The sequence below is a fragment of the Oncorhynchus nerka genome, linkage group LG11, assembly GCF_034236695.1.
Source record: "Oncorhynchus nerka isolate Pitt River linkage group LG11, Oner_Uvic_2.0, whole genome shotgun sequence".
In the NCBI taxonomy this organism is placed as follows: domain Eukaryota; kingdom Metazoa; phylum Chordata; class Actinopteri; order Salmoniformes; family Salmonidae; genus Oncorhynchus; species Oncorhynchus nerka.
Genome location: NC_088406.1, coordinates 67,871,442 through 67,897,709, shown reverse-complemented (window position 1 = coordinate 67,897,709; position 26,268 = coordinate 67,871,442). Strand labels below are relative to the sequence as shown.

Sequence of the window (26,268 nt, the reverse complement as noted above, 5' to 3'; positions counted from 1 at the left end):
ACTAATTGTTGATGAAATTCATGCTATAATGTTGGGTTCTTCTTCTGTGGATTTTATATGGCGGTTGGCAACCAACTTTAAGGTGCCTTACAAGAGACAGGGAAGCTCTAAATCCTACCCAATAGTCTTGTCTCCTTAAGGAAACGAAATACATAATTAAATACTACATCCCCTGAAGATTTCCACAGCAGTTGACTTAATCTTGGCTCTTGAACCACACTGCTCCTCAAATCTAATAACAGTCTCTCCCTTTCCCTCCCATATTTCTGGCACTGCTTCTGCTTTACTGATTGACAATGCCATTAAGAACTTTGTACCCAGAACATCACCACAAATACCCCTATCCGTCTGACCATATACAAGCACTGCAAAACCTCATACACTATATCCTGTCTGGTCCCAGACACAAATGACTAATGTTGGGTTGTGGAGCAAGCTTCCAATTGACTCCCATTCACTCGCCCAGAATGCACCACGTGGCCAATTGAAGACTCATGGGAAACGTACACAATAGGCACTAAAATGATTCCAATGTAGTTTCCCATCTCCTCAAAAGTATCTCTGGCGGAGTCCCCACATCTGTTTTTCAGGAGACACAGAAGTTATGTTGAAAATACTATATCCCTGAAAACCGGAAACATTCGCTTTCGTCCCAAGTATGGGAAACTGCAGCCCAATATGGCGACCGGAGTATGTGTCGAAAGCAGTGAGTGTATGGAAAATAAATCCGCTAATTGGGCAGATTTGTTGCCACTAAAGACCGTTTGGCGTTGTTGATTGGGCTGCACAAGATAAACCGGCGCTAGTATCGACATCCCTGCCGACTTGAAGTGCTTTCTACTAGGTAGCACAGTCGTGTGGCCGGCGGTAGATAATGTTACTATTTTTCTCTCATGAGATTTTATTTTTAGTAGGATAGCAGCCCACACAAGAAATAATCATATAGATGTTACCTTGATACATACAGTGCATTCGGGAAAGTATTCAGACCCCTTGACTTTTTCCACATTTTGTTACCTTACAGCCTTATTCTAAAATATATTAAATAAAACATTTTCCTGGTCAATCTACACACAATACCCCATAATGACAAAGCAAACAGTGTTTTAGACATTTTTGCAAATCTATTAAAAACAGGTTTTGCAGTGCTTGTATATGGTCAGACAGATAGGGGTATTTGTGGTGATGTTCTGGGTACCAAGTTCTTAACTGATACCTTATTTACATACGTATTCAGACCCTTTGCTATGAGACTCAAAATTGAGCTCAGTTGCATCCTGTTTCCATTGATCCTCCTTGAGATGTTTCTAAAACTTGATTGGAGTCCCCCTTTGGCAATTCAATAGATTGGACATGATTTGGAAAGGGCTACACATGTCTATATAAGGTCCCACAGTTGACAGTGCATGTCAGAGAAAAACTATGTCATGAGGTCAAAGGAATTGTCCATAAAGCTCAGAGACAGGATTGTGTCGAGGCACAGATCTGGGGAACAGTACCAAAACATTCCTGCAGCATTGAAAGTCCCTAAGAACACAGTGGCCTCCATCATTCTTAAATGGAACAGGGTTTGGCACCACCAAGACTCTTCCTCAAGCTGGCAGCCGGCCAAACTGAGCAATCGGGGAGAAGGGCCTTGGTCAGGGAGGTGACTAAGAACCCAATGGTCACTCTGACAGAGCTCTAGAGTTGCTCTGTGGCGATGGCACAACCTTCCAGAAGGACACCCTTCCAGAAGGACAACCTTCTCTGCAGCACTCCACCAATCAGGCCTTTATGGTAGAGTGGCCAGACGGAAGCCACTACTCAGTAAAAGTCACATGACAGTCCACTTGGATTTTGACCATGAGAAACCAGAGAATGCTTTGGCCTGAATGCCAAGCGTCACGTCTGGAGGAAACCTGGCATCATACCTACAGTGAAGCATGGTGGTGGCAGCATCATACTGTGGGGATGTTTTTCAGCGGCAGGGACTGGTAGTCTAGTCAGGATTGGGGGAAAGATGAACAGAGTGAAGTACAGAGAGATCCTTGACAAAAACCTGCTCCAGAGCGCTCAGGACAGACTGGGGCGAAGGTTCACCTTCCAACAGGACAACAACCCTAAGCACACAGCCAAGACAACGCAGCAGTGGCTTTGGAACAAGCCTCAGTGTTCTTGAGTGGCCCAGCCAGAGCCCGGACTTGAACCCCATCGAACATCTCTGGAGAGACCTGAAAATAGCTGTGCACCGATGCTCCCCATCCAACCTGACAGAGTTTGAGAGGATCTGCAGACATCAGTATAAATACAGCCAAGAGTATGAGTATGTGACTTGTGTGGCTGAGTAAGTCAATAATTGAGTGACAATGTTTGCAACAGCCATGGTAGATTCATAACAATAATACACATAACAGATATGACGAAAGTTGGGAGGAGAGCATGAAAAAATATCTGATTAAGGGCAACTCCTACCTACTACCCAGTGCCCATTGTGGACACTCTTATGTCTCATAAGGATACTCTGGAAGGAGAAACACTTGAAGGGATTCTTCTTGGTGGGAACGGTCTGGTGCTGCTACACTTATTTCTCCTTAGCGAAGAGCTTCCAACACGTGGGCAGGCATATAGCTTGTCGGCGTCCGTAATGCTCGACCTCACACGTTGTCACCTAATGACACCTAAGGTAGAAGCAGGAGCCACCACTATCAGGTGGTTAGTCTTTGAGCTCCCTCCTTGACTTCTAGCCATTGTTTGGGTGTTATTAGGATTGTGGGCTGAACTACACACCTGGTACCACGCATTAGACAAGACCCTTAAGGAGAAGACAGACTTGCTGAAAGACTACCACCAGGGGGGTCTGCCATCAGGCTCTGTGAAGGCTGAAGCTCAGGGTGACCTGCTCTGTTCATCGTGGATACTGTGGTGGTTGTATCATAGAGAAAGACCCTCCTGTTCCTATCAGCCCCAGGACTTGCTCCAACCCTGAACTGAGACTGTGGCGAGCAACACCGGATATCAGCAGGTCCTCATGGACTGCAGACTGTAAACACAAATTGTACAGAAGAGCATATAAAGCTTTATATATGTCTTTGCTGTACTCACAGAAACATGACATATTAGAAAATGTTAACCACAGTCAGTTGAGTTTATTATTATATATTTTTTTCCATATGTGTCGTTTCAAGAATGAAGTATAATATTTTGGTTCGACTGAGATAACCAAGTCCACACAGAGTCAATTTTGTATTTCATTTTGACAAAATGGTCATACAATCACATAAAGTGAGGTACAGTACTTTTATTGAACAGACTGATACATGACACTATGCAACACTACCTTTTCTGTAAATCTGGTACCCTCGCTTTGAAAGAATGAATTTTAGAATACTTTGGAAAAGGTTCAACATTATTTTACACACAGCTTCTCTACTTCATGTCAAGTAAACATGAATTAAGGCACTATCATTATCTCACTATAAAACACCAGTATCAACCTAAAGGGACATAGTTGTCATATCATCATACTCATTCTTACCTCAGTTCACCTCATCCAGTTCCATACAATATCCAAATCCACCAGAATGAACTACAAATAAACTAGTACTACATATCACTCTATACATGGGCCGTGTGCGTTTCCTGAGGTAGCTCCCTTCTGAGAACCTCATGTTAGTTGATTTGATACTATGCAAAATGTCTTAGTTAATTTGATTACTTGACACTTAAATGGTTTGATAATTCAAAAGGTGTGGTCCCACACTTAAAATTATTGAAGACCTTGGCCTGTATCCACAAAGGGTCAGAGTAGGAATGCTGATTGAGGATCAATTGTCTTATTCATTATGATTTAAAAGGCAAATCTGGTCCTAGATCAGCACTTACAGGGGGATGCCCAAGACACAAACAGTTGGTCACTCTTACACTACCGTTCATACATTTGGGGTCACTTAGAAATGTCCTTGTTTTTTATTGAAAAGTGCACTTTTTTTTTTAAATCACAAAAGCTCTGACGAAGACCGACACGTAAGCTTAATAAATAGCAGTGATACTATCAAGAGTAGTGTGCGGTTTCCTTTTTCCTTCTGCTGACAACAATGAAAATTCCCGTGTGGACCACAGGGGTGACAATACACAAAATACAAACATAGATAAATTAAAACCACCCCACTTATTTAGTCACTCACAGTCCAATCCAAATCAAATACATACACAGGTTCAGGGGCCTGTGAGGGCAGTACCTTAATGTACAGGATTCCTTGTACATCCTTAGCTACAGATTGTTACACCAGATGTGACTCATCCGAATACTTGTGGTATCCATTAATGGGTGTTACAGGATAGGTACTGTTTGGTGTAGCACAGATCATTTTCTTCGTCCTCAATTCGTGGAAACAGGATGTGTCCAGTTGCAAGGGGTCCGTTTGAATTGAGATAAATGCTGTTATTTTAAAAAAATACTTTTTTTTGCTCCACGAAGTATCCAACAATGTGTACGCCGCCATCTTGTCTATTTCAAGTCTTCTCTCATTGATTGAGACACCTGTCATTTCTCAACACACAAAAAAAACTAAATAAGCCCACTTCTTGTGACTCTGACGCCACTTCAAATGGATCTCCCAGGTTCCATTGGTCCAAAACCCTCACTCCGATCAAAAACCAGTCTAAGAGTTCCTATTGTCCACCACAACTTTACATCTGTTTCCTTTCTTTTTCGCCAGTGAAACCCACTCATTCTCACTGTCATCTTCACTCGCCAGCAGTTTCAAACAAAACATCAGTTTCCGCCATTGTGTCAGAATCATCTCTTCCCGTTTCCACCTACCTCCGTTTACTCTGAAGAGAATGTATCTTATTGGTTTGCGTCATACCTCAAAGGGTGCGGTTAAATGTTAAAGGTATGCTTGCTGTTCTTTGAAATACGGTACTTCTTATGACAATACACATCAGATATCCTATGATCAGTATCTTTCAAGCTGAGAGCAGACTTGTTTAGAAAGAAGTGTTAGCTAGAACAGAATAGAAAATAATATGACTACATCACCTCCAGTAAGGTAAATATTCAACTCTTCTAGTTCTAGCCTAGGTTTACAATTTCTCTAAAAACAAGGTATTTACTAGCCTGTTTCAAATGACAAGTTAACAAAAGGGTTAATGAAGGGTAAGTGGTTGATTATAACTATAATATGTCAGCTAAAGAATGGTTCTCAGATATCCCCTGTGTACATCAAGCCACACTGCTACGATTTCTCCCCATTGTGGACACTCCTATGTCTGATCAGGTTAGTCAGGAAGGAGAAGCTCTTGTAACATAGTTTGCACTTGAAGGGCCTCTCCTTGGTGTGAACGGTCTGGTGCATCTTCACATAGTACGCTTCAGCGAAGCACTTCCCACACGTGGAGCAGGCATACGGCTTGTTGGCATCAGTCCTAACACTCGGCCCCCCACGTTGTGACCCAATGACACCAGATAAGGTAGAAGCAGGAGTATTTGAGCTCCGTCCTTGACCTCTAGCCATTGTTTGGGTGTTGTTAGAATTGTCTGCTGTGTTATAGGCTAGGTACCTCTCGTGGTGAACACCCATCCTGACCTTGTCTGTATTCATGGGGTAACCATGAGGTAGCTGAGGAAGGCTAGACCCAGGTCCAGGCTTTCTATGAACCCAATCATCAGGAATTAGACAAGATCCTGAAGGAGAAGACAGACTTGCTGATAGACTACCACCAGATGGATCTCCCACCACTCTCTCTGAAGGCTGAAGCCCAGGGTGACCTGCTCTGTTCATCATGGATACTGTGGTGTTTGTATCATAGGAACAGGAGGGTCTATCTCTATCAGCCCCAGGCCCTGCTTCATCCCTGCACTGAGTCTGTGAAGAGAAGGTTCTGGGCTGCAGACTGGATCCTTGGTCTCTCTGATGACCACCAGGACTGAGGTTATTCAATCCACCTGTCCACTGGTTGTGCTCTGTGTGGTGGTGGAATCTCTGTCCTTCGTGGTTCGGTCCCGGTTCTGACTCGGGAAGTAAGAGCGAAGGCTCCTGATCCAGGGTTCTGATCTGGTGCCAGGGTTTGTGACCAGCTGTTTCAGAGGTCCAGTCTCTCCCACCAACAACACTGGATATCAGCAGATCCTCATCGACTGCAGACTGTAAACACAACATTCAGAGAAGAGCATATAAAGATGTATATAAGAAAGTCTTTACTGTACACACAGAAACATGACATATTATAAAATGCAAACCATAGTCAAGCCCATCTCGTAACACTCTGATTTAAGTAAACTACTTGACCAAAAGTATTTGGACATCTGCTCATCGAACATCTCATTCCGAAATCATGGGCATTAATATGGAGTTTGTCCCCCCTTTGCTGCTCTAAACAGCCTCCACTCTTCTGGGAAGGTTTTCCACTAGATGTTGGAACATTGCTGCGGGGACTTGCTTCCATTCAGCCACAAGAGCATTAGTGAGGTCGGGCACTGATGTTGGGTGATTAGGCCGGGCTCAAAGTCAGCGTTCCAATTCATCCCAAAGGTGCATAAGTATTTAGACCCTTTACTCAGTACTTTGTTGAAGCACCTTTGATAGCTATTACAGCCTTAAGTCTTCTTGGGTATGACGCTATAAGCTTGGCACACCAGTTTCTCACATTCTTCCCTGCAGATCCTCTCAAGCTCTGTCAGGTTGGATGGGGAGCATCACTGCACAGCTATTTTCAAGTCTCTTCAGAGATGTTCGATGGGGTTCCAAGTCTGGGCTCTGGATAGGCCACTCAAGGACATTCAAAGACATGTCCCGAAGCCACTCCTGTGTTGTCTTGGCACTGTGCTTAGGGTTGTTGTCCTGTTGGATGGTGAACCTTCGCCCCAGTCTGAGGTCCTGAGCGCTCTGGAGCAGGTTTTCATCAAGTATCTTTCTGTACTTTGCTCCGTTCATATTTCCCTCGATCCTGACTAGTCTTCCAGTCCCTGCCGCTGAAAAACATCCCCACAGCATGATGCTGCCACCAATCAACGAGTCTCCATGGTTATGGATAAACTTTACATCAACGGGCAATTGTATCGGGACTCTAGAGTAACTCCCTGGCAATTTTAATTTAATGTTCAAATCTGAGTTTGTGTTGTAGTGTATCATAACTTCAACTATAATGAATACATGATCTATTGATCTGCACTTGACAAGGAAACTTTTACATATAACTCAGGTTAATGTAGCCTTCCTAACAAAATACATGAGGTTTGTAACTTGGTCAACATAAATAATATTCCTATTTTGTCTCAGACCGAAACGCATTTAGATGCATCTGTAAATGATGGGCAAATTAACATTCATCTACTGAGAAGAGACAGGAATAGGAATGGTGGAGGTGTAGCACTGTACATTCAGAATCATATACCTTTTAAGAGGAGGGATGACCTTAATGTATGTCAAGTAGAGGCACTATGGGCTCAAGTACATGTGCCTCACCAGGCAGCCATATTGGAAGGATGTGTGTATAGACCTCCTAGCTCTAAGGTGTCCTATCTGGATGACTTATGCACTGGGTTTGACCAGGCCACAAATAGCAACAGAGGTGTATTTATCTTGGGTGATTTTAATATAAATTGGAATGATCATAATAATTTGAATAGAACTAAATTGATGAGATATGCCGAGAACTGTGGTATGAAACAAATGGTTAATGATACTACTAGATCATCAACTAAGTTGGGTCATCGTTCAGACACATGCATTAATCTGATCTTCTGTAATATACCATTGCAATGCTTAAAAGCCAGATCAATGCCAGTGGGCTGGACAGACCATAATATTGTGACCATAACCATAAACACCAAGGTTCCAAAGAAACCCCCTAGGATTGTGGTCCAAGATACATTTTCAAACATTTCCTCGTGGGCTATTTCAAAATGATTTGGCTGCTGTACCCAGGGAGCTGATTTATCTAGAGGATGATTTAATCACGCTACAGAATGTTTTATTGATTTGCTCACTGAGGTAATGGACCATCATGCCCCAGTAAGAAAGAGTACAGTTGGGGCACGTCCATCTCCATGGAATGATGAACTGGGTGATGCTTTTTCTCAAAGAAATATGGTAAAGGTCTTAGCAGCCAAATCAGAACTAGAAATTGATGAACAGAATTATAGAACATTACGTAATTATGCAGTTAAATTGAATCGTAAGAAAAAAACGTTATTTTACAAAAATGCTTTTATTGATTGTAAAAATGATTCTAAAAAGGTATGGAATACAGTTAAGGGCCTACTTGGTACATCCATCTCATCATGCCCATCTATTGTGGAGGTTGGTGGGAGAACAATAACAAAACCAGCTGATGTTGCCAATCATTTTGCAGATTTGTTTTCAAAGAAAATGAATTTACTGAGCAATAATGTAGACATACATTCTTCCAAACAAGCTATTGTCCAATGGATTGATGATCATGTTATGAGCAACAAGACCTGCTCTTTTAGTCTACAAATGGTGTCAGTAGAGGAGGTGTTAAACCTATTGAAGTCATTACCCGATGGTAAATCTACAGGTTATGATCTTATGGACAATTTTTTTCTTCGCTATGCTGCTCCCCAGATTGCAGCTCCGCTGAAATATATATTTAATTGGTCACTGGAAAAGGGGGTGTTTGCAAATGTATAGAAGCATGCGAAACTGTCCTATTCCGAAAGACAGCAAAGAACCCATTACTCCTGCCAATAGGACCAATTAGTCTACTCCCTATACTCAGTAAGATATTGGAGGGTATTGTGAGTAGACAAATATGGGAGTACATAAAAAAAGAATGATCTGATTACAGCCAATCAGCATGCTTCTCACAAAAACCATTCCACTACCACTGCATTGGTTGACATGACTAACCAGTGGCTCAACGCTGTGGATAATGGCAGGTTTGTGGGTGTACTATTTTTTGATTTTAGTGCAGCATTTGATTTAGCGGATCATTAAATAATTGACAAAATTAATGCATTATGGTCATATCTGACAGGAAACAGTCCATCTATATCAATTGTTCATTTTCTTCCCCTCATGCTTTAAAACTGTGGAATACCGCAGGGCAGTTGCCTTGGGCCACTTCTTTATTTAATATATACCAACGACCTTCCTTATGCCTTATCTGTAATGCAAGCTACGATATTTGCAGATGATACTACAATTTATACAGCAAGACAAATCGGTTCAACAGGTACAGCAAGCTTTACAAGGAGATTTGGAGAATATCAGAGAGTGGGTTTGCCGGAACAAACTTGTTTTAAACACCAAGAAAACCAAAGTTATGTTGGTTTGTTCCACTAAGAAAAGGCCAACACGGCATGGGATACAATTAAGTATGGGGGGGGGAGTACAAATTGAGGAAGTGGCAGAAACCAAACTACTGGGAGTGCAGCTAGACAACTGCTTATCATGGTCGCCTCAACTCATTTATGTAAAAAAAAAAATTCTAAACAGCATGCATGATCAGAAGGATAGCTAAATATTTACCAGGAAAGATTCTTAAGCAAATAACAAGCAGTAATTGAGAGTCAGGTGAACTACTGTTCTGTGGTCTGGGGAAATGCATCAAAGTGAAATTAGGAGGCTGCAGATTGCACAGAACAAAGCAGCAAGGATTGTTTTCAGGTGGGGATATGGTTCTATTGTAGTCATGAGCAATGCTCTTGGTTGGTCATCAATCAACAAGATAATTGAAAAAAACGTGCATAATTTATTTCATAATATACACTATTTAAAACGTGCAAACTCTATTCACAACGGTATTCAGTTGGTAAGAGACAGACATTCAGTAAATACTAGGAATAGATTGTCCACCATCTATGTGTTATCCAGACAGAAAAGAGAAATAGGCAGAAAAACATTTCAATTTAGAGCAATAAAGAAATTTAGAAAATTTAACTGAGCAAACCAGAAACCTCTCAATATATACAATTAAACAATACCTTAAAACCATTTAAATATAATATAAATGTAGCATTGGACGAAAGTAGAGGAAGAATCAATAAATTTTTAGACAGTATTTATCGGGTAAATATGTTAGTGTATTATGTCTGTTTGTAACAGTGTTTAAATGTGAAAATATGTTCATATTCTAAATTGGATTTTAATGTTTAAGGACTCTTGGAAGATTAGTCCAAATGAGGACTAAAAGAGATCAGAGGAACTCTGGAGCTCAGTCAGAGTGACCATCGAGTTCTTGGTCACCTCCCTGACAAAGGCCCTTCTCCCCGGATTGCTCAGTTTGGCCGGGCGGCCAGCTCTAGGAAGAGGCTTGATGGTTCCAAACTCCTTCCATTTTAGAAAATGTTTTGGTACCCTTCCCCAGATCTGTGCCTCGACACAATCCTGTCTGAGCTCTACGGACAATTCCTTTGACCTCATGGCATGGTTTTTGCTCTGACATGCACTGTCAACTGTGGGACCTTATATAGACAGGTGTGTGCCTTTCTAAATCATGTCTAATCAATTTAATTTACCATAGGTGGACTCCAATCAAGTTGTAGAAACATCTCAAGGACGATCAATAGAAACAGGATGCAGCGGAGCTCAATTTCGAATCTCATAGCAAAGGATCTGAGTACTTGTGTAAATAAAGTATCTGTTCTTTATTTTTAATAAATGAGCAAACATTTCTAAAAACCTGTTTTTGCTTTGTCATTATGGGGTAGTGTATAGATTGAAGAGATAAAAAATAAATATTTTTTTTTAGAATAAGACTAACATCACAAAAGGGAAAGTGTCTGAATACTTTCAGAATATATAGTGTACCTAACAATATGGAGTCATTGGAGTGAATTATAAAAAAATGTCCATGTGTTGATATAAGAATTAAGTATAATGTTTAGGTTCGACTGAGATAAGGGGCACTCAGTCCCCCGCAATGATTCAAAATGTCAGTCACCACCAGAGTCAGTTTTGTATTTCATTTCAACATGGGCATATACTCAAACATAAAGTACAGTACTTATTTTATGCAAAACGATATGTGACAAGTAGAATAACTTCATTACCTTTTCCTTAAATCTGGTAGACTCGCTTTGATCAAATACATTTTAGAAGACATTGGAAAAGGTTCAACATCACATCACACATCTTTATGACAAGTAAACATGAATTAAGGCACTATCATTATTTCACTATAAAATACCAATACCAACCTAAAGGGACAAGGTTGTCCCTTTTCATCAGTGAAGCATTTTTACAGACACCACCATCACACCAACCATCACCATATCATCTACTCTGCCTCATCATACTCATTCTTTACTCAGTTCACCTCATCCAGTTCCTTATAAATCCACAACCAAAATAATTAACTACAAACAAACTAGCTAGTACTACATTACATGTTACAATAGTCTATACATGGGCCGTGTGCATTTTCTGCTGGTGTATCCTGAGGTAGCTCCTCTCTGAGAACCTCTTCCCGCAGTGTGTACAGGCAAACGGCCCCTCTCCCGTGTGGATCTTCAGGTGTATCTTCAAGCGGTGCTGGTGGGAGAACCGTTTCTGACACTGCGGGCACGGGTATGGTTTCTCCCCTGTGTGGACTCTCTGGTGCCTCTTCAGGCTAGACAAATGGGAGAAGCTGTCCCGGCACAAGTGGCAGCTGAATGGTTTCTCCCCCGTGTGCATCCTCTGGTGGATCTTCACCTGATTGGGGAAACTGAAGGCTTTCCCACAGAACGAACACATGAAGCGCTTCTCTTTGGCGATGCCACCTTTACTGATTCCGTCTCTACTACTGTCACGTGTCAATGGGCTTGTGTAGCCATTTAGTGTTGAGGCACTGGCATTGTCTGAGGTCTGGTTTAACATTAGAGGAGTGTGAGGAGGATGAAGGCCAGGGAGTGTCTGTGTTGTCGCAGGGTCCATGTTCCAGTTGATAGATCCTACAGAAGGCAGGCTGAAGGCAGCACCTGTTAGGGTGTTAACCTGAGGCGTCATCAGTCTCTCTGAATAAGAACTATAGGAGCAGGACGGAGCATCGCTAGCCGAGTCGGTGTCTGTTCTCTCTAGCCGCATACGGTCACCCCTCTGCCCCTGCAGACCAAATCTACGCCTTGCCCTGGACTCAGCCAGACTGTTGTCATGGAGACTAAATTCAGATGTTTTGTGTTCGACTGTCTGTTTCTGGTTGTGGTTAACAATGTTGTTCCCCAGCCCAGAGTTGAGGACTCTGTCCCATCCACTGACCTCCACTATGTCACCTCTGGTCCTGGCCTGCTCAGTGATGTTGTCCCCTGGGCCCTTGGCTGCACCAGTCTGGGTCTGGGAATCCAAGATGGCTTCCCAGTCTCCTCTGTTAGCCTCCAGCCAACCACCTGCAGGAAGAGGATAGAAAATAGACAGAAAAAAAATGTCATAAAACTCTACATATGGAGATTTTTTTGTCAATTAACTGGTCAAGTTCCTACATTATAACATGTGTGTTTTGTTTGTAAACATAAGTTGCATTGATTTAATTTTATGAATGAAGAAAAATAAGAACAAATAGCCAGGCACATCACTATTCCCATTGAAGATCTATTACTGTATGAAATAGTGACGTGCATTCAGGGTAGGCAGTGCCTTGTCATCTTAATTTGGGAAATGCCTGGTCATCTTCCCAAATGTGTAGTGATCTGGTACAAAATGCCCAAGTAGGCCAGGGAGAAAGGCAGCCTCGCTGTGTCCCTTTTTCCCACCCTTCAAACTCAATGCAAGACATTGACATGACTTGCGCGTCTGTTTTTCTGCCTTATACTGCCAGCTAACGGACGCCAAAAGGCAGGCAGAGAGCTTCGCTGCCTTTCATGTGTCAATATGTCCCATTCATTTTCATTGCACTCAAATAATAAATAAGTATTGTAATGAAAAAAGTAATGGGTTAGGCAGGAGTATAGACAGAGCTCGTTCCTGCCTGTGGACGTCACGTCATCTGCCGCCTTTTGGCGGTTATGTTAGTTTTACTGCTAGCTAAAGTAAGCTGATCAGGATGACTAACACTTTGCATCTGAAACAGTTTTCAAAGTTGGATTTTCTTGCGGAACAAGGGATGGAAGATCAATACCTGAGCTTAGGGACCTACATCAAAGGAAGTGACAGAAAATAACAATATTTTCAATCTTAGTGGCATCAACGGAAAGACTGGCTCTGTCTGTGGCAGCGAAGCTAGCAGCCGACTCTACTGCCTGCTGTTCTCCGCCAGCGACAGCATGTGGATAGAGCTGGTTACTGCGACTTCCAACAACTTGCCTATAGCACTCAACAAGCATGAGAAATCTTTCTCACATCCAAAGCCAGATACTGTAGCTCTTAAGACATTTGGCAGCTCACAGATAGATCTAGCATTGAATAAACAACAGAAATGGAATATCAACATGCAAAGTTTTAGAATGGGTGGCCAGTAATAAACTGTTCCTGAACACCTAAAACTAAGAGCATTGTATTGGGTACAAACATTCCGTAAGATCTCAACTGAATCGTGTAATGAATGGTGTGGCTGTTGAGCATGTTGAGGAGACTAAATAACTAGTTTTTTTCTTCGATTGTAAACTGCCATTTTTTTTCAAAAGTTTGCTAAGAGCTGGCAGCAAGCTTATATGTCTGCTGTTAGAACCAGTAAAGGCAGCGTTACCACTCTTGGGTAGCGTAATTACTTTGGCTTCCCTACAGGCATGAGGACAAAGATTAAAGATGTAGCTATAGAGTCAGCTAACCATCCTCAGTGGCTTTCCATCTAAGCTGATCGAGAACTAATTTTCCACCTCTGATAGCCTTGGAACAGCAGCTACAAGACTTTGATAGTTTCTATGAGCAATTCTAGCTGAAAGGCAATGAACTGGGCCTGGCAGATAGAGGAACTCGTAGTAGAGAGGGGGCAAATCTACTACAGTATACTGGACAATATCAATGTTCAGACGAGAGCCAAGGTTGAACACTTTGGTGAACTTAATTTAATTGGTTTAGTGTTACTCTGTATTTCTCAACTCTCAATTATGAGGTCAACAGCAACTATTTTACAAAGATATTTGATATGCCTTTGAGATACAGAGCGAGGGAAATGTGCATTAGCCGCTGCGAGTGCATAGGCCTCGTCGCTACAACTGCAATGTTTTTTGGGACCTTTAGCGTACTTTTAGATTCATACATGGCTACTATGAGTGGGTATTATGTTTAGAGTTAGTGATCTAGCTAATGTGTTCGGTTTCCACATACTCAGGTGGTGAATTAGCCCCAAATAAATTAGTCTATGATATTAGAGCACAGAAAATTGCTAATTAATCTCTATTGAAAAAAATATGACAATTCTGGAGCCCTATCTTACATTTTTTTTTGTACCTTTTCTCCCCAATTTCATGACATCCAATTGGTAACTACAGTCTTATCCCATCGCTGCAACTCCGGTACGGACTCGGAGGCGGCGAATGTCGAGAGCCATGCGTCTTCCGAAACACAACCCTGCCAAGCCACACAGCTTCTTGAACACACTGCTCGCTTAACCCGGAAGCCAGCCGCATTAATGTGTCCGAGGAAACACCCTGCAACTGGCGACAACAATAGCATAAGTGTCTACCCAAAATGCATGACAATCACTGATTGCACATTAAAAGATATTTTAACTTATTTAGTGAATACCATCTCAGTAGTCTATTAGACGTTTTAATAAAGCACTGAATGACTTTATAAGATTTTTTATATTGCGTGATGCGGCAAAAATAAATGGGTGCAACTAAATTCTGGCCTGGTGCCACCAATTGAAAAACCAGGGGGAAATGTTAGTCTGGAGCCCTGCTACATGGGGAATGTCATCAATATGGAAAAGTTTTCATACGGACAGACCTCACCACACGTCATTTGCACAGAGCCTTCAGAAAGTATACACACCCCTTGACTTTTCCCACATTTTGTTGTGTTACAGCCTGGATTTACAATTGATTCAATTTAGATTTTGTGTAACTGGCCTACACACGATACCCCATAATGTCAAAGTGGAATTATGTTTTTAGGAATGTTTACAAATCTTTTAATTTTTTAAATTAATGAGTCAATAAGTATTCAACCCCTTTGTTATGGCAAGCCTAAATAAGTTAAGGTATAAAAATGTGCTTAACAAGGCACATAATCAATTGCATGGACTCACTCTGAATGCAATACCTGTGTTTAACATGATTTTTGAATTACTACCTCATCTCTGTACCCCACACATACAGATAATTGTAAGGTCCCTCAGCAAAGCAGTGAATTTCAAACACAGATTCAACCACAAAGACCAGGGAGGTTTTTCAATGCCTCGCAAAGGGCACCTATTGGTAGATGGGTACAATTTTTAAAAAGCAGATATTGAATATCCCTTTGAGCATGGTGAAGTTATTAATTACACTTTGGATGGTGTATCAATACACCCAGTCACACCCAGATACAGGCATCCTTCCAAACTCAGTTGCCGGAGAGGAAACGGCTCAGGGATTTCACCATGAGGCCAATTGTGACTTTAAAACAGTTAGAGTTTAATGGCTGTGATGGGAGAAAACTGAGGATGGATCAACATTGTAGTTACTTCACAATACTAACCAAAATTACAGAGCGAAAAGGAGGAACGCTGTACAGAACAGAAAATATTCCAAAACATGCATCCTGTTTGCAATAAGGCACTACAGTAAAACATGCGACAAATAAATTAACTTTATGTCCTGAATACAAAGCGTTATGTTCGGGGCAAGTCGAACACATCACTGAGTACTACTCTTCATATTTCCAAGCATGGTGGTGGCTGCCACTGCATCAGGTTATGGCTATGCTTGTCATCTGCAAGGACTATGGAGTTTTTGGGCGGAGATAAAAATAAACAGAGCTAAGCATAGGCAAAATTCTAGAGGAAAACCTGATTCAATCTGCTTTCCAACAGACATTGGGAGACAAATTCACCTTTCAGCAGGACAATAACCTAAAACACAAGGCCAAATATACACTGGAGTTACTTACCAAGACGACATTGAATGTTCCTGAGTGGCCTAGTTACAGTTTTAACTTAAATGAGCGTGACAATCTATGGCAAGACTTGAAAATGGCTGTCTAGAAATGATCAACAACCAACTTGACAGAGCTTGAAGAACTGTAAAAATAATAATGTGCAAATATTGTACAATCGAGATGTGCAAAACTTTCTGAGACTTACTCAGAAATACTCACAGCTGTAATTACTACCAAAGGTGATTCTAACATGTATTGACTCAGGGGTGTGAATACATTTGCTAAAATGTCTAAAAACATGTTTTCACTTTATCATTATGGGGTATTGTGTGTAGATGGGTGAGAAAAAAAAATATTGAATCAATTTGGAATTCAGGCTGCAACACACACGCAATGTGGAATAAGTCAAGGGGTATGAATACTTTCTGAAGGCACTGTATGTAGGCTATATGTATTTCTCCCTTACCTTGCTCCCCCATCTTTAGTCCACTCAGCAAATCAATGCTCTCTGGTCCGTCCTCGATTGTCTCCACTTTGACCAGCAGCAGATCAGGCTTCCCATCGTCCATGTCTACTGACTGTAAGAGATACAGAGTGAGATGATGTTAGATTGAAAGCTGATATGAGCAACCTGCTATGGAGCATCTTCTGATTGGGCAATGAGGGATTGCTATGAGTACTATGCAAACATGTTAGTTGATGTGATACTATGCAAATGTGTTAGTTGATTTGATTACTCGACACTCTAATGGTTTGATAATTCAAATGCATGGTTCCACACTTAAAACAAAATTAATCAAGACCTGGGCCCGTATCCACAAAGAGGCTGAGTAGAAGTGCTGATCTTGGATCTTTCCATATAATCTTATCTATTATGATCTAAAATGCTAAACTGATCCTAGATCAGCACTCCTGCTCTGAGTGGCTTTGTGTATACGGACCCTGACCTAATATTATTAAGACAGTAGTTCACAGTGGGCTCACCTTGGTGAGACTGTATGTGGTCCTGTGCTGCTCAGCTGGTTGCTCTGTGGGTTCAGGAGGAGGTGTAGTCTGGTTGTCCTCTACGACCATGGTCCCCTCAGGGTTCCCCAGACCTTCCTCACAGCCCTCCTCCTTCACTAGCAGCACCTCTGGATCCTCCTCCTCCTGGAAGAGAGGTAATAAATATTACACACACACTCCCTCAAGTACGTACACACACACAGATAATAAACTAGGGCTGGGAATTGTCACAATACGATATTATCACGATACTTTGGTGCTATGTATTGCGATATGTAACTGTATTGATTTTTACCCATCACTATAATAAACACACTTTCAACATGGAATGTTTACCCACCCCCAATACGTTTGAGTCCCATACCATTTCACCAAGTAAAATTATTGTACATGCAAATGTACAGTCACCTCAAATTATTGGCACCCTTAATAAATATGAGCAAAAAAAGAGTGTACAAAATAATTATAATACTGAGCTTATTATATCCTTCCAAAATTGGGAAAATTATATTTTATACTAACAGAATTGCTCAGAGAAAGATTTAACAAGGAATTTTTTTCTTCTAAAAAAGATAGGTTTCAAAATGATTTCAATACTCCAGCACCCTACCCCTGCGAGGATAACGACACAGCCTTTTTCCAAAAATGTTTTATGAGTTGGAGAACACATTGGGAGGCATATTAGATCATTCCGCCATGCATAATCTTTCCAGGTCCTTGATATCCTTTGTCTGTGCTTATGGACTGCCCTCTTCAATTCAAAAACAGGTTTTCAATGAGGTTCAAGTCCATTGCAAAATGTAGATTTTGTAGTCAATTAACCATTTCTATGTGGATTTTGATATGTGCTTGGGGTTAGCTTCAGGCAACCAGGTTTTTGGCTAAAATGTATATATAGACAAGTTATCATTACTCGTTGTGTATCTATTATTACGCGTTTTAACTTTTCTATTATTTCTCGATTTTCTTTCCCTCTGGATTGTTGGTAAGGTTCCGTACGTAAGCATAGTCCACACCTATTGTTTACAAAGCATGTGACAAATAACATTTGATTTGAGAGGTCTGAACGGAGGTTAGAGATCGAGGTCAGAACGGGTCACAAGTGGTCAGCCAGCAGAGCGCTCATAGAGCTGGAGGAACGGCTGCAACACGCTGACATTGTTTGGTCGGTAAACCAAGACAGGCTGGATCTGGGATGCAGAACCCCATCAAGTTGGAAGAAAGCAGAGTGCTGAGGCATGGTGCAGAGGGAGGTCACAATGGCTGAGGAAGAAAGCAGGCATGTCAGAGCTGTAGCCATGAAAAAACAAGGCAGCTGGACAGGCCGAGAGAGCGTGCGAGACAGGGCACTCACCTGGCAACACATCTGGAACATGAAAGGGCAGCAGATGAAGTTTCTGGCTTGCTCTGTGTACAATGTTTTGCCCACACCAACAAACCTCCAGGTGTAAAAATTTGCTGAACAAGTCACATAATAGTGTTTAACATGATTTTTGAATGACTACCTCATCTATGTACCCCACACATCTGTACGGTCCCTCAGTCGAGTAGTGTATTTCAAACACAGATTCAACCACAAAGGCCAAGGAGATTTTCAAATGCCTCACAAAGGTCACTTATTCGTAGATTAGTAAAAAATAAAAATAAAAAGGCAGACATTGAATATCCCTTTGGGCATTTTGAAGTTATTAATTACACTTTGGATGGTGTATCAATACACCTAGTCATTACAAAGATAAAGGCATCCTTCCAAACTTAGTTGTCACAGAGGAAGGAAACCGCTCAGGGATTTCAACATGAGGCCAATGGTGACTTTAAAACAATCAAGGACACATGGCAAACAAATGGCGGAAATGAGGACGTACGAAGGGAAAGCAAAGGCCAAAATTCAGCACTATTTAGTGGACAGCGCCGCTACATACGTTTACATTTTAGTCATTTAGCAGACACTCTGGGACTTACAGGAGCAATTAGGGTTAAGTGCCTTTCTCAAGGGCACATCAACAGAGCCTTGTCTGGCTCAGGGATTCAAACCAGCAACCTTTCTGTTACTTGGCCCAACGCTCTAACCACTAGGCTACCTTAAATGGTTTAAATCATGACAAAGAGGTGGGGGTGTTAGTTTCATTTGGAAGCTTTTATTTTAATATTTACCACTGTAAAACATATTTACTATTACATTTTAAACTAACAGAAGAATGGTTAAATGAGCATTATTTAGAGACCCCCTCAAATGCACAGTGAAAGTTGCACCCCGGACTAAAAGACAGATGAGAGTATTTTCATTGCATTCTCTTTACAGCAATAGGCATTTGCTTTCCAAACATTTTTTCCCCGCATTTATTTTATATTGCGATATGCCGGGCCTCTCTACTTTTCACCGACAGTCGCAACTCAACAATCATCTACTTAGTATTTGCTGTGAGAGCTGCCCAAATTGCTCGCGCTGCCTTTCCTCCTGACTGTAGGCAATAAGATTTAAAACATTTACAACTAATATTTTTGAAAGAAGCTAATGATCCTCTGTGGCCAAATCATGCTTTAGCTGCCTATTTTTTTATTATTTTATTGATGTATTTCTGTATAGACAGGAGTAGGGTAATTATATAATTTAATAAAATTTACTTTAATACTTTAATTTAAAGCTTTGCCTAGCCTTATGGACGTGCAACCTATGTGTAAGGAGGTAACATGATATCTATCATAAGGGAATTACTAGTTATCTCACGGGCTCTGGCAGAGAAGTAGCCTATGTGAGCGCTTTAACAGTAGTCTAAACAAACAGTTAAAGTATCCTTCACCAATAAATGAATGAACATCCAAGATAATAGGCGGGTTTATGCTGTGAACAACATGCTTTTATTAGCCTACCAGAATTGCCTACAAAAAAGGTTATAGTTCACAATAACAGGGAAAAAAATACATTTAGTCACCAAAATAAAATGAAGAGATCGTAAACTTTCATGATGAAACTTTGTTTAATCGTTGAAGTGTTGGCTAATGGTTTACTAAAACATAAGGAAGCTATCTGATTTTCAATAGCACCGATGACAAATACCTATTAATTTGATGGATGATATGCGAGAACCTTGCTTAATGGATGGATTTGTTGGACGGGTTGCAAAATAAATCCTCCCATTGCAGGGATCAACTTCCCGTGGCATGCAGTTTTATAGCCTCGTGCAGTCGAGGCAGTTTATTATTGTTATTATAATAAACTATTATTACCTTACTATTCAGCTATTTCAAATACTTCAAGGTATAGTCAACCACCTAGTACGAGAGAAGAAAAAATCTTACTTGCACACAAATTATTTGGACAATAATATTGAGTGGAGTCGTTTTTATTAGCGGGAAGACGTTTAACAAATGTCTAACTGTGTCTTTGGTAAACAAAAGTGTCACATTACATAGCGGCATATTTATCAATCAGGGCATTTGAAGCTGAACAGAGATCTTCACGCCTTCTGCCAAACCAGGTCTGATATCGCAAAGAAGATTCGTCCTGTCCTTTTGGGGATTTAGATAATCAAACACTATTTTAGTGACTGCAGATTACCGGTGTGGAGCTGTTTTTATGCACCAATAATCTGTGTTGTATTCACCATTGTGCACGCCCTTGGTGACAGTCTGTTCATTACAGCTAAAAGCGGTTATGTGGGGTTTGTAGTGAGTCTCTTATAGAATGTCTGATCAATCAGTTGCCTGAGTACATCAGTCTTATAGACAGTGTAGTCGTGTACAGTTACAGCGCTTACCATTTTTTTTTTTTTTTATCAGCTCAATTATGCTCTGCTCCTTGCTCGCCCACATACATGATCTGGCATTCAAAAGCAGCCATGCTTTAGGCTATCAAATAACTTGTCAATCATATCAATTAATAGAAACAGTGAATGAATGGTTGAAGCAACCATTACATGGTCTGACAAACTGTATAACAATTTAAGCGACTTCATATCTCCTTGAAACAACTTAGTATCTTATTTGAATGACTTAGCATCTCTTTTATGTGACTTTAACTAAGTCATTCAAACATGATACTAAGTCATTAGAACAAGACACTAAGTTGTTTGAACAAAATACTAAGTCGTTCAAATGAGAATTCCAATAATCCATTTTTTTTCTTTTTTTCCGCCTTGGTTTTCAGGGCTTCCATAATTCCTGTACATGCAAATGTATTTGACGAATAAAGGTGATTCTGATTCGGAATGCCTTGAAGGAGGAAGGAGTAGGGATTGTGGTGACTGGAAGGTGAGACGGCAGCAATGACCCCCATCATATTGGTTTTAAAGTGCTGGGGGTGTATGCAGAATAGGGTAAGATCAGATGTAATATATACTAAAGAGAGTCTCAATGAAAGTCTTAGAATTAAAAGTCCCATTTTGTGTACATTTTTTCCCCAGTTTATCACATTATCATGCCGATTGAGATGTGTCTGTGTGGTTTTCATATGGTGTGTTTAAAACTTCTTTGTTAAAATAATAAAGTAGTTCAATGTAAGTAATGAAATAGACATTTGTGAACATCATATTGCCTACAGAGTACAAACACAATATGTAACAGACTTTTTAGGCTTCTATATGCCTTATAAATCACACAATGCCTGGATGCAATATTCTACGCAGGAACATTCTACACTGAAATCTGTTACTCTCGTTATTCCTAATGCATCTCTGGATATTTGTATACTGACAACAATGAAAATTCATCTTTCTCTTTAAAATGTTCTCTTTTCCTATTTTTTCTCTTTAAATTGTATCTAAACATCAAAAGCTATAGAGTGGAGTGGTTACTTTCTATGTTACAGAGTGGAATGTTTTTTCTGCTGGTGTATCCTAAGGTAGTTACTCTCTGAATGGCCTCTCTCCCGTGTGGACATTCAGGTGCATCTTCAGATGGTGCTTTTGGGAGAACCTCTTCTCACACTGGGGGCAGCTGAAGGGTTTCTCCCCTGTGTGGACCCTCTGGTGCCTCTTCAGGTTGCCGCACTGGGCAAAGCGCATATGACACTGGGTACAGCTGAAAGATTTCACCCCTGTGTGGACCCTCTTGTGGATTTCCGCCTTCTGGGGGCAGCTGAAGCCTTTGTTACAGAACATGCAGAGGAACCGTTTCTCTTTACTATTGCCTGATGTGGCTCCCCCTCCCTGAACCTGGGCTCTAGCACTGTCGTTTGAGTTCAATACCTGATCAAAAAGGACACCGCTGTGTGAATCGGAATGCCTCATCGACATGGACACTGGGTTGCGATTTCTGACCGCCTGTAAAGGGGAGTGGGTCACGACATTTGGATTTGTCTCTAAGCTTTCCCTGTAATCTAAGAAATATCTGCCTTGTGAGTGTTGTTCTCCTAAGTGAGTCTTGTCTACATTCCATGTCAGAGGAGCATCGCCCTCCACTTTCACAGTCACCTCATCTATAACCTCCCCTTGCTTATCTAGGCAACCTTCAGAGTGTACACTACTACTGTACCGGTTCCAGTCCCCTCTAGACAGATCAGTTTGTCTCTCTAAACCCATCTCTGTAGGGTAAGAAGAAGACAGATCATTGCCAGTCTCTAACGAGTCATCTGAGTCCCGATAGGAAGGAACCTTCCTCAAACTCGGAATACGGTAAAGTAAATACTCTGAGCCGGGAGCAGTAGAACAGCCCAGCCTTTCCTGCCCCAGTCTCTCTGGATCTGACCTGTTATCAGATACTGTGTGTAAGAGCCTTTGTGTTACAGTTAAAGTCTCCATGTCTGTCTCTGACTTGAGGACGGCGTTCAGCGTTCCACTGACCTCCGTGATGCTGCGTCCGATCCTGGTCTGGGCCGCTGCAGCGGTAGCGAGGTCCTCAGTGACTACAGGGTGCGCCACTCCAGCCATTGCTCCAGTTTGGATGTCTCTGCTGTGCTGTGGGTCCACCTCTCCTTCAGTCCTCTCCAGCTTGACCCCAGGACCTGCAGCCTCTGCATCTGCAGACTAAAACAAGAAGAGAGGAGGTGATTATCGGTACATGAGTTGAATTGGATAACAATAACATAGGAAAGTCTCACAAGCTCCACTATGGCAGATAAATGAGGATGTAAATGTAAGCAAATTAATAGCTGAAGGGAGCCTTTCTGAAATAAACTGGCCACATTTGATGTACTGTAATGTTGATGTAATACCATTACACTAACCTCTATCACAATAATGTGCTGGGTTGAGGTTCCACTCCCCTCATCAACAGTGATTGGTTGGTCATCTCTCCATGTGTTGTGTCCCGCTGGCTTCACAAGGCTCCTGTGGCCTCCAGTGAGAGGCCCTTCACCTGAGAGTGTGATTGGGGATGGTTAAGTTATATTGTACACTATTGGCACTGTCTACAATTGGCAAGGATGTAAGGTAACACTTCTCATCATTTCTTGATATACTATTTATTGTTCCATGCATCACATTATTTTAGTTGAGTATGAACATAGGGAATTTGGATAGAATGTGATAGTTCCTTTGTGCAAGAAGTTGTTCTTAACTGGCCTGCCTGGTAAAATAAAGAACACATATATTGTGCAAGATAGCTAAGTAATCAGGGGAAGTATTGTTGCATCCTGTAGCTACCCTGGATTTATAAGCGTGGCCACTTGAGCATGCTTTTAGGGCAGTCAATTTCCGTGGGACTACAGGTCAGAAGGCTGATGGTTTACTATTTCTACATTGTAGAATAATAGTGAAGACATCAAAACTATGAAATAACACATATGGAATCATGTAGTAACCAAAAAAGTGTTAAACAAATCTAAATATATTTTAGATTCTTCAAAGTAGCCACCCTTTGCCTTGATGGCCGCTTTGCACACTCTTGGCATTCTCTCAACCAGCTTCATGAGGTAGTTACCTGAAATCCATTTCAATTAACAGGTGTGCCTTGTTAAAAGTTAATTTCTTCAAGTGCAGTCACAAAAACCATCAAACGCTATGATGAAACTGGCTCTCATAGGACCTCCACAGGAAGGGAAGACCCAGAGTTACCTCTGCTGCAGAGGATAAGTTCATAGAGTTACCAGCCTCAGAAATTGCAGCCAAAATAAATGCTTCACAGAGTTCAAGTAACAGACACATCTCAACATCAACTGTTCAGAGGAGACTGCGTGAATCAGGCCTTCATGGTTGAATTGCTGCAAAGAAATCACTACTAAAGGACATCAATAAGAAGAAGAGACTTGCTTGGGCCAAGAAACACAAGCAATGGACATTAGACCGGTGGAAATCTGTCCTTTGGTCTGATGAGTCCAAATTTTTGATTTTTGGTTCCAAATGCCACGTCTTTGTGAGACGCAGAGTAGGTGAACGGATTATCTCTGCATGTGTGGTTCCCACTGTGAAGCATGGAGGAGGAGGTGAGATGGTGCTTTGCTGTTGACACTGTCAGTGATTTATTTAGAATTCAAGGCACACTTAACCAGTATGGCTACCACAGCATTCTGCAGCGATATGCCATCCCATCTGGTTTATGCTTTGTGGGACTATCATTTGTCTTTCACCAGGACAATGACCCAACACACCTCCAGACTGTGTAAGGGCTATTTGACCAAGGACAGTGATGGAGTGCTGCATCAGATGACCTGGCCTCCACAATCACCTGATCTCAACCCAATTGAGATGGTTTGGAATTAATTGGACCGCAGAGTGAAGGAAAAGCAGCCAACAAGTGCTCAGCATATATGGGAACACTTTCAAGACTTTTGGAAAAGCATTCCAGGTGAAGCTGGTTGAGAGAATACCAAGTGTGTGCAAAGCTGTCAAAGGCAAAGGGTGGCTACTTTAACACTTTTTTGGTTACTACATGATTCCATGTGTTATTTCATAGTTTGATGTCTTCACTATTATTCTACAATGTAAAAAATAGTAAAAACCCTTGAATGAGTAGGTTTGTCCAAACTTTTGACTGGCACTGTACATGACACCACACCCTCGCACTTGCCCACGCCGCAGACACTGACAGTTCAGATTAAGGAAGACATCCCATATAATAACCAGCGGGACCCAGGTGTCATGTCATCAATGTACAGCATCAAGCCCCATGCCCTTCACGGATACCTTCCATGACAGGGCGGATTAAACCACACAGAGCAGTGGGGGTGGCAGAGAGAAACACAGAGATTCAAGGTGTGTGTCTGTGTATCATGGCAAAGTTCACAGTCATTTCACGCTGTCTATATTAAAACCAGTTAAATGTAACTAAAAGTAATCCAAAATGTATTCAACATAATCCCCAAAAGTAAGTATTTATCATGAGAGGGCCATCAACAATAACTAGCAATGCTGCATACTCCTAGAAAGGTATCCTGTGAGGGAGTTGTGTGGCAGACCCTGGTTTAAAAGAGAAGATATCTACTCTGCCACTTGATCATGTTTTTAGCACTATCGATTTCTGCGGGGGTTGAGGGTTCGAGCTGCACTCTCTGCCTGTTTCATTACAATACTATCCAAAAACTGACCAATACCCAATTCTGGGTACACATCTTAATCTTAACACATGCGCAGATGTGAAAGGGGCGACACTCCCCCACAGCCAAATGCAAAATGTACCTCTTGCCATTCCTCTGCATCGGTCAAGGATCTTGACACTACTGGGACGACTGGTGAGGACGCGCTCTCGTATTGTCCTCTCTGCGCGCTCCCGTGCCACCTTCAATTCCAATTGTTGTAGTTTCCTCCGTAATCCCCTGTTTTCTTTCTGGCTTTGAGTTATTTCCAAACGAAACACTGCATAGTCGTCGTCTACGAGTTTACAGATCTCTGCCACGGCTGTATTCGCAAGCATCTCCATGATGGAGGCAATTTGAGTGTGAAAAATCATACAGTCAGCCATTGTTGTTAGCGAACGTTAGCAGCTAGCTAGATAACATCATCTACCAAGTTCCGTCTCCAACGCGAATTAAAGACTACCTGGGGTAAGTATGTGCAGCGCGGTTACATGTGTCATATTTTGAGTTCAACAGTGCCAATAAACGTCTAAATAACAAAAACGCTAACGTGGAACTTGTTCTTGGTCACTACACTTCCTTTCACTAAGCCTGGTTACGTTAACTTCGCACTAAAGAGAAGGCTTCTTATTGGTTGGCGTCATAGCTAAAATGCTGAGGTTAAATGGAAAAGGAATAGGAATTCGCGCTGTTAGTTTAATTACGGTACTGCTTATAACATTATACATAAACTCTCCTATTCATGATCACTATCTTCCAAGCTCAGACTAATTTAGCAAGAATAGAATAATTACTTTTTGCCATCCTCCGTAAGGTAAATATTACACTGTCCTTGTTCTAGCCTAGATTTACGGGCTCTAAAAACAGGTA

The 26,268-nt window shown here is 41.4% G+C and overlaps 1 protein-coding gene across 2 annotated transcripts; it reads right to left on the bottom strand.

The window, feature by feature from the left end:
* Nucleotides 1-3,265: 3,265 nt before the first annotated feature.
* On the bottom strand, nucleotides 3,266-26,011 carry LOC115137446 (sal-like protein 1). Of its 2 annotated transcripts, XM_065024870.1 has the most exons (7): nucleotides 25,502-26,011; nucleotides 23,113-23,243; nucleotides 22,730-22,912; nucleotides 16,929-17,093; nucleotides 16,411-16,522; nucleotides 12,186-12,313; nucleotides 3,266-6,128 (listed from the first exon to the last, which is right to left on the bottom strand). In XM_065024870.1, the coding sequence occupies exons 1-7, from the start codon at nucleotides 25,782-25,784 to the stop codon at nucleotides 5,220-5,222; spliced, it is 1,911 nt and encodes a 636-aa protein (XP_064880942.1). In that variant the 5' UTR covers nucleotides 25,785-26,011; the 3' UTR covers nucleotides 3,266-5,219. The 2 variants fall into 2 exon arrangements, with proteins under 2 accessions (XP_064880942.1, XP_029529625.1); XM_029673765.2 differs by lacking the exon at nucleotides 3,266-6,128 and having other exon boundaries at nucleotides 10,894-12,313.
* Nucleotides 26,012-26,268: the final 257 nt, after the last annotated feature.